The sequence below is a fragment of the Notolepis coatsorum genome (assembly GCF_963971535.1).
Source record: "Notolepis coatsorum genome assembly, chromosome: 7".
Lineage (NCBI taxonomy): Eukaryota > Metazoa > Chordata > Actinopteri > Aulopiformes > Paralepididae > Notolepis > Notolepis coatsorum.
In genome coordinates, this window is record NC_140171.1 from 160,965,956 (window position 1) to 160,975,955 (window position 10,000).

Sequence of the window (10,000 nt, forward strand, 5' to 3'; positions counted from 1 at the left end):
ATTGGCATACCGACTAAATTGGGATGGGAGAAAAATACGGAAAAAAGGGGGAGAAAAAATAGTTAACAAAAATTATGGGGGGGGGGGGGTAGTGATATGTTGGCCGTTAATAATACGTTCCATCTTTGTCCCGTCAGATCGACCTACTGCCCCAGAGGCTGTATTGCTGGTCAAGTCCACAGTCAGTATGATCCATGTGGCGTGGCGCCCCCTGGCTGCAGCAGACTGCTACATCCTCCAGATGCAGCCCGTGTCTGCTCCCTCCAGCCCCCCACCTTCTGATGCACCCCCCACCCCAGCCACTCCGCCCAGCGCAGACGGCCAGGAGAGGAACTCCCAATACCCAGCAGGTAGGGGAGAGTAGGATGGTTTCCATTATTACTCGCAACGTATTCTATAACTTTCCTGGCGTTTCAGTTGGATAAACTCAAGGATTTGCTGTGTGTCCTCTTCAGCTGGCCAACCTTCAGAAGAAGCCGCGCTTAAAGAGGAAGAGAAGAAGACAACACAGGTAGTAGTAATAATAATAATAATAAACTTTATTTGTATAGCACCTTTCAATTGGAGCTCAAAGTGCTTCACAGCAGTAAAAAAGAGAGAGCGAAAAAGACGGGCATAAAATGAGCGTCAAAATAGACAAAGTCAAGGTAAGACATAGAACACCAAATCACAGTTCTTCATATTAGGATCTAACATCCCAATATTCTTTGTTTACGGTTTGATCGTCACACGTAATATAGACAATAAAAAATAGACGGTAATAAAAGAGCAGCAAAATAGTGCAGTGCAATAAAATAGTTAGTAAAATAGAATAGACAGGGTAAAATAATGCAGTTCTGAATTACTGGTTACAGTTTAAAACCTGACAGTCTTTCCTGTTTGATACCCACAGTTTAAAACCAGGTCGGGCATAGAAACTAGGGATGGGTAAAACCCCCCCCCCCCTACCTCGCATTAACATATGATTTTGTTTTTACTTTCGGCGCCATACCCGATATTTCTCGGCTTTCAAATCCAACCGTTGAGCGCCAACCCCGAGATTTCTCTGGTTTAGATCCTTTTTCTTTTTTTTTGATTTTCCCATTCTAAACACTCGTGCGGACCTGCCTGTGTCTCCCTGCTGCCTACGTTATAATTGCAATGATAATCGAATTGCGACAGGTGGCAGTATCAAAGTGAATTGGCACACAGCCATCTGTCGGAGATTTGCTCGCCTGAAACCTATTGTTTCCCATATTATAGCCAGACCCAATGCACACGAGTAATGGCGATCGCGATGGAACTACACAGATTATTCATTTTGGAGTACCTTCTGACTAAGGTAAGGTCTATTTTAGGTCTATTTTACCAAACCTAAAACATGCTTTTGTATTGATCACAGCGTCGTATTTTACCGACCCTAAAACATGCTTTTGGTAACGGTCGCAGCTTTGTGAAACGCCCCCCCCCCCCCCATGATTTTGTGAAGAAACATCTATTATGGTATATACCTTTTTGATTTGGAAATAATATAGGTTTCAGGCGAGCAACCCGAACGATTTGCGCATATGCATATAACGCGTCATATCTCACTATCTAGAACAGTGGTTCCCAAAGTCGGGGTCGCGACCCAAAGGTGGGCTGCGAGCAGCCACGGGGATGATAAAAAAATAAATAAAAAAAATCTAATTATTTTTTATTTTTTATCATGCCACTGAACTTAGAAGCAGGCCAGGACAGTGTTTCTAGTTGTATTCAAAAATTCTATTCTATTGTATTCTAAAATGTGACTATATGGTTTTATATTAACTTAATAAATAAACAAAAACGAAAAATCTACTTATTTCAACGAACATTTCAAACTAAATAACAGATTATGCACATAAAACGCTGAAAACAACCGAAGCAACAATAGTATTTTAATGAGGCTATTATTATTATCATTATTATTTTGCAACAAGTTAGCCCTCTCATAAATAGCACATATAAATTAATAACTAACTTGAACTAACTTAATAGGATTGAAGTGATATTTGGCTTAAAAAATCGGTCACCTGGCAAAAAAAAAGAAAAAAAAAAGCCTGACGATGTGCATTGGGCCGCGGCTCTCTGACGCCTTATTTTCTGGGTCCCGGCCTGAAAAGTTTGGGAACCCCTGATCTAGAAAACAAGACTGGATTATTTTGAAACGGGGCGATGTTTAGTGTGGAATAGCGCACAAACGAAAGTATGTAGAAATTAACTGGTTTGTCAATGTTGGACTATAAATAGTGCCTGTCAAATGAGCCATACTATTGTCTCCATAGCTATAATATAGAATATACGATGGGTCCGCAAACATCATGAAAATTGTACATACGATTGAATGAAATCCTTGTTTGGTTTGGGTGGGCGGTAGATATTTACTAAAATAGTTGGTGTAGGTCCATTTAACTGTAGAGCTACAGACTCAAATGAATGAGACACTGGTAGTGTAACAGATGAGACCTTCCAAGTCTCGCGGTAGATTAGCGCGAGACCTCCCCCTCTGCCGGTGAGACGGGGTTAGATATTTAGAAGTCGCAGCAAGCTAACGTTATTTCCAAGAAGAGCATTCATTTCCGAAAGTTATATTGTTGATGCTTGAAATGTCTGAGCTTCCAGGTTAATTTAGGGTTTTGTTTTTACTTAATAGCAAACGTGAGATAATCCAGCAAGCTAGCTGCCTGGTGTCATTGCTAACAGCTAACGCTAGCGGAGCAGGTGAACATGAAGCATTCATTGTGAACGCTACATTACTGATGATTGAAATGTGTGAACTTAGTGAAACAACAAACGTACAAGACGTTGCTACCATGTAACATCTCCGGCCTCTCTTTCTTCATCTTTCTTCTGTTCTCCCAGCTGTTAACAGACTGTTACGCTACCTGGCTAGCTAGCGAGCTGTACTCAGCATGCAGTTAAAAGGGTCCTGTCTCAATACACTGACTACAGTGTAGCTGCCGGTAAAAACAGAGGCAACGATATTCACATAAACTATATATATATTTTTTTAATTATGTTTTTTGGTCGATTTTTCTTTTTCTTCCGGCAGTCCGGTGGAGAGAGAGGAAGTATGGGAGATAGCGGGGGAAGACATTCTGCAAAGGTCGCCGGGTCCGGGAGTCGAACCCGGGGCGGCCGGGTTGCACCGCAGCGCTGTACGTGGTGTGCCACCCCGGCGCCCCACATAAACTATATTTAACGACTATTCGAAAATCAATGCCCATCCCTAATGGAAACGAGCAGTGGCTCAACATGCTTCAAGTCTTTAACTGATGTTGTATCATGTTTTTCCGCCGTCAACTAAAAACACGACTAACCTTCGTAATGTCTTTAACTATCATACACTTTGCCACTAAATAATCATCCTTGCCTATATTACTACCTACTACTATACTAATATGTCTCTACTACTATGCACTCAACACTGTAGCACCCAAGTTTCAACACCCTTCCTGCTGACCTGTTGAACTAAATGTACACTGAGCTGCTGTAGCTTCACCACCGTGACCACATGCAGACGGGGCTGGGTGATGTCACTGTTAATCGCCCAGCTTTACATGTAGACCTGAATGAATGAATGAATGAAAACTTTATTAACAGATTTCAGAATGGGTACAGTACAGTACAGCTCAATACATACAATTGTTAAGGGGATGCAGACCAGAGAAAGACTTTCGTCTTGTTTACATCAGGGTCCCCCATTTTCAATTCATCGTAACATATATGACATACATGACATACAGATAGACAGTACTGCTACATCTATACATTTATGACATACCAGATTTGCAAATACAGTACTGTTTGTGATACGAAAAGAGTCCAGAAAAAAAAGTATATACATTTGACGTAGAAACTGTACATTGGAGGAGGTTGGGTAGGTGGGGGGGGGGGGGGGGGGGGGGGGGACTGTACATTGGAGGTGGTTGGGTGGGGGGGGGGGGTTGGATAGGAGTGGGGGGGGGGGAGGTTGGGTAGGAGGGGTGGGTGGGGGACACTGTACCACTGTACAAGCAAAACTGTACATTGGAATATTGACAAGACCATACTGTCAACAAACACTGGTATTTATTTATTTTTAAAGCCCTTATTGGTAAACAACCTGTTTATATCTCTTCACTGTTGGATTGGAATATTGGAACCTATTCAACTCGATCGAATGACTCAATGGTTCTTGATTAGATATGATATTTTCATTTATAATGCGCCCCCAGCCAATTTTTACATCGGTCCGGGGCACGGCCCGGGGAAAAAAAGAATCCGAATAAATGGACAGGACAAAGAAAACGGAACCAGGCAGATGGACAGACAGAGAACAATCTAGGGTCCCTCAAGTTTGTTCTGATCTAGGGAAGTCAGCTTTTTCCTTTGATGCCTATAACTCATGGAATGTCCTCCTACTCTCTGAAATTGGAGGTTCTCCCTTCCCTTGGTATGTTTAAACGTATGATTTCAGACCATTGTGTGACTACCTGTAACTGTTTTAGCTGATCTTTTAAAAGAATTTTTTACTCGGATGTAAATGTATTTGTATTATGTGCTTGTATTATGTACTGTTTACATTGTACAATCGTCGTTTCTGTAAATGAGGGAAACCTCAGAAGCTTACGATTTAAAATAAAGGTTGAAATGAATGTTCTCCCTTCACTTCAGGATGCTTCAGTGACGCAGAAGGAGCCTCCCAGGGAGGGGTCAGCGGGCCGTCGTCCAGAAGAGGAGAGGATCGCCGAGGGAGGCGCTGACACAAAACCCTGCTGTGAGTCTGCAGTAAAGTGCTCAGTAATTATTACATTTGTTCGTATTGTTTACCGTCTAATTTAGCTATTTTATTATTTCATTTTATTTGTAATTTTTTATTGTCCTATGTTATTGTCTTACTGTGTCTTATTCGGCTGTTTTTGCTATTTTTACCATCTTATCTAGGGATGCTCGATATTGGCTTTTTTACCGATACCGATATACCGATATTGTCCAACTCTTAATTTACGATACTGATATCAACCGATATCAACCGATACCGATATATGCAGGGTTTCCCCAAACAATTTAATAATTTCAGGTCATTAACATTACTTATTACATGGCGTTTTCACATTCGCCGAAATGCTTGCTTGTGATTGGTCAATAGCGCTCGTCAGAGGTCCGTTATTACTCGATAACGGACCTCTGCCGAACAATAATGACCGCTGTGCGCAGCTGTTTGCAATCAAGCCCACTGACACACTGCATCAGTGCAGCCAATCGGACACACCTGCCGGATCTGCCTTTGATCTCGTCTTGTCGATGTAAAATGAATTAGGTATATTGTTAGTAAGTTAGCCATGTAATAAGCGGGATAATGTATATCGGCGAGGCGCCTCGGTATTTTAAACTCTGTGTCGATCAATTATTTTGCGACATTATCCCTTACATGGAATTAACACAACATTATGCATACTTTTGACAATAAATAAAATCAGAATTTGTTCTTACTTGCTTGCCTGGGTAAATAAAGGTTATAGAAATGTAAAAAAAAATAAAAAATTGAAAACCGATACTGATATTTTCCGATATCACATTTTAATGCCGATATCGGCCGATAATATCGGTAGGCCGATAATATCGGACATCCCTAATTTTAACCCTTGTGTCTGAAAACTAAATTGTTACACTCTTACCATTAACACAATGGCGGCCATTCACGTATATATACGTGATTGGGAGGCAGCGCTTGACGGCCAATCACATATATATACGTGTTTAACTCGTTTTTTCTTTTATTCGATTTTAATATCCTATTCACTGTCACAGCTGTATTTTGGCTGGAAAATGCATATTGGGACTCGGAAAGTGCAGTACCGGCCAGATACTGGTATTGGCGCTGTCTCGAGAATGCAGTTTCCCCTGTTGCACACTTGGTGTCAAATTTTTTTCACTCCGGGCGGACTTTTTCTGTTAGTCTGAAGCGAGGGCTTCACCCGATCGCCTGGAATACTTTTTGCGACGCCGAATTCATTATGCTGTAAAGGTATATGGCATCAGCCAATGGACTATATGATCTAGCAGATGGCGATCAAATAACTGGGAAATTCTTTTTGGAATCCAACCGGCCACAGGTAAGAGCGATTTGACGTCAATTTCAGCCTGCTCGTGCAAGGATTTCATAGCCATCCCCCTGATCAGCGTATGTTGTAATAATGAATGCCGTTATTGGTAATCAATAATCAGAAACTACTTCCCCCGCCCCCCCCCCTTTTCATGCATTCATGGTGGAACATGATACCGATCATATGCATTTTGATTTTTAACTGTAGCTTATGTAGGGCTGAAACGCCAATTAACGTTATTAGCTTAGCGCCTTATAACTAGCTTTGCAGGAATGATCCCAGATCATATAACGCTCATATTCATTACGGTATAAAACGGGAACGTATTGATGAATTTTTTTCCTTTATGGCATATTGAACGGAAGGTTCATACTGTCAATTGACAATGACAATGGATACATAGCTATAATATAAAATATAGATTTAGCTCTACAAACAACGTGACGCACAGTGAAAAGTTGTAATGAAAAGCTGGCGTCCTAGAGTGGGGCCCGTCTAATCTAATGGCCGGGAATGTGTTAACACATTGAGTGCCAAGCCCCTTCCGTGAAGTGACCCCTTCCTTGCCGTCCATTAACCCCATGTAAACGTAGTTGTAGTTTGTAGAGCTAAACCTATATTTTATAGTATAGCTATGGGTCTAATAACGCTGTCGAGTCTCGGTGACTTGCTTCTGGTCAACATGCAAAAAACTGATACTTTTTTCATCCGTACATTTCCGTTTGATACCGTTTTGAATATGAATATAGTTTGGGTGCTTCTGAGTCATTCCAGGGAAAAGATGCGAAAACTGCGGTTTTGTGTAATTCAATAATTCATTTTTCGCCTGATTATCGGATCTTCCTGAAATCAACGCTAGATCATAATTATTATCCTTCCTCGTGCACGCATGCAACCCAACGGCAAACAGCCACACATACAGACACAGAGACAGCGTCGATCGGGGTAGAAATAAATATCAGATCAACGCAAGCTTTCATATATAATGTCCTTACCTGGTCTCTGATGTAATGCAAAAAAAAGAATCCAAATATCTGATCGCCATTCCAGTTATCCACAGCGATCCTGTCTCCGACGTTGTTGGGCATTGCACTTCAACGGGCGGGCGGGGTCAGTTAGGGCTGGGCCATATGACCAAAAACGTTATCGCGATAAAATTATAAAATTATTTTCATATAATTCGATATCGATAATTATCGTCGATATAATGTCCGTCAAGTTTAATTGACTTCTTATGCTGCTGCGAATGTCTCAAGTCGAGTTGATGTCGTCATCAGTCCGCGCACGTTACACGTTAGCCGACAAGCGGAGTATCTCATGACAATAAATATGACACTAAAATACTCTCTTCCGCCACAATATATTGAAACGAACTGTATACCTCACACTACTATAAACGTGGCCTCAGAATTCAAAACACACACATACTCGGCACGTAAATATATAAAACATCGGCGTGCAAGCTAATTAGCCTAGCAAGCCTGTAGTATCTAAGCTGTGTATTCCATGACAATGTGCTAAATATTACACTAAAATACTCTCTTCCGCCACAATATATTGAAACGACGTCCACTGTATACCTCCACTACTATAAACGTGGCCTCAGAATTCACGTCACACACATACTCGGCACGTAAATATATAAAACATTGCCGTGCAAGCTAATTAGCCTAGCAAGCCTGGTTGTTGAGTGAGTCCTACCTCCTTCCGGGTATACTTCGCTCTCGGCCATCTCCTTCACTGATTGGTTGTTAGCTGTTGTGCGTAAATACGTCATCACGTAACGTTGGTTGTTGTTAGTGAGTGTGGTGAGCCGAGGCTGAACGGAGCCAAGCTTGGAAAATCGATATATCGAAACTTTGCGACCACGTTTCATGTTTATTTCGAGGAAATAATTTATCGCGATAGTTATCGTTATCGTTTTATCGCCCAGCCCTAGGGTCAGTAGTCAAAACCATCCCTACAAGCGTGTTTTGCCGGAGTGTTTAGGACCCGCCCCCACGCCGCAGCTCGGTAGAGAAAAGAAACGAACCCGTTTCTAAAGGGGTGCAATAATGGCCGAAGGCGTTAGAGGGCGGTATAAGACCGTCTGCCAGCTCAGACACATTCAGTACAGCATGCACAAGGTGCCCCGCTGAATTATGAATGGCAATAGCGAATAAAAGAAATACCGCGAGAAAAACGTAGATCTACGTTTCCGGCACTCAGCGATCGGGCGACAGAAACGTAGTTCTACGTTTTCGGCAACCAAAATGTTAAGGGACAAAATCCTCTTCAAAAAGGCCATACAAATATTATGTTACTTTTTTCCCCCCATACATCTTTTATTCAACTTCAGCCCTGATCATAATTAATTTCATAATGTTAACCCTTTAAATTAAATGCCAGTGTTTGTGATGGCATCACAAATTATTGTTAAAAAAAACACACAAATGTAAATATTTTCAATATATCAAATGCAAAGTAGATTTTTCTGGGGGGGATTATTACAGGCTAGCATATGTCAGTGATTAGCAACGACACAGATTTGGATGGATGTTTTGTTTTTTGTCATGTCAGATTAAAAATGAAATACTCTTAACCACTGCAAAGTTATCAAAAAATAAGAATCTCAAAGGACAATTTTGTCCTTATCAGACACAAGGGTTAATGTTTTATCATTTCCATCCTTATTTTATGAGTGTTTATACTTTTCTTTATTTTCTTATCCTTGTGTTTAGTTTTTTTTGTGTAAATCACTTTGAGCTGTATGAATGGTGCTATATAAATAAAGTTATTATAATTTGGTGTTGCCCAGGTAAATCAACATTGACCTTTTGACTTCTTCTCCTGTGTGTTGTTGTTTTAGCTACTGGACAGGAGGGTGACTCCCACACGTCAGCCACAGAGGAGAGCAGTGCACCTCTACATCAGCCAGGTACTGTCATCAACTCATCCACGCTGTACCGCCCTGCAGAAGCTAACCGCAGTAACTACAATTTCTTTCCAAATTGATTGAGTTATAAGTAGGGTTGGGTACCGTTCACATTTGAACCGATGCTGGTACCCAGCGGCACCCTTTTTCGGTACTTTACTCTCTCTGTAATTGAATCGTTGAAGTGCCACGCTGGTCTGTGTCTATGACAATTGCATGTCATTGGAATTTGGTTTATTTTCTAACTGCGCAGGTCTTCAGCTCTTCAAGGTACCGAAATGTGGCACAGGTTGATCTAATGTGAATCGGTACTCTGTATTACCGACGTAATTCGGTCGGCACCCTTAAAAGTACAGAGTTTTGCATATTCTTGGTATCTAGGGACATCTATGGACTTTTTCTAGACGTTCACAGAAAGGTAAAGAAACAATATACGTTGTACCGTAATCTTCGCACTATAAGCCGCACCTGAATATAAACCGCAGCAGCTAAATTGAATGATGTGTACATATATAAGCCGCACTGGACTATAAGCCGCAGGTGTTTTAATGTTTAATTACCATATGTAAGGGTTCGTGCACAGAGGGGATTGTCGGGAACGAGATGGCTGTTTGAGGAAGCTCCCATTTATTAACTTGCAGCAGCTGTGTGTCTGTGAGAGAAGAGCGAGTGAGAGTTAAAGGTGGTGGACTGTAACCTGTAAAATCCATAGATTTAGGAGGTCCCCTAGTGGCCGTTAGCTGTAAAAATCCATAGATTAGCAGCACCGTTATATAAGCACTTGCGAAAAATGGGGGGGAAAGGCGCGGCTTATAGTCCGAAAATTACGGTATTTTATGGCAATAGCGTTCAGTTTTGTTCGACCTGTGAGATATATATACAAAAATCTTTTTTCACGTCAGCCGGCTGCAGCTTTGACAGCGGCTGGTGTGAGCTGGGTATTGTAGTTTTATGAAATTTCTACGTCTATCGAAAGCCTTGGGTCTCCTCTTTCTTA

The 10,000-nt window shown here is 41.4% G+C and overlaps 1 protein-coding gene across 1 annotated transcript in view; it reads left to right on the forward strand.

Moving 5' to 3' along the window:
- Positions 1-187: 187 nt before the first annotated feature.
- Positions 188-10,000, forward strand: part of LOC311231832 (uncharacterized protein) — a gene marked incomplete at its 5' end in the record, with an annotated part of 63,115 nt that continues 53,302 nt past the window's right edge. Inside the window, 4 exons of the mRNA XM_084318454.1 lie at positions 188-350; positions 456-511; positions 4,657-4,759; positions 8,938-9,006. Of these exons, the coding sequence (XP_084174580.1) occupies positions 188-350; positions 456-511; positions 4,657-4,759; positions 8,938-9,006 (391 nt within the window). The remainder of the gene's footprint in view (positions 351-455; positions 512-4,656; positions 4,760-8,937; positions 9,007-10,000) is intronic.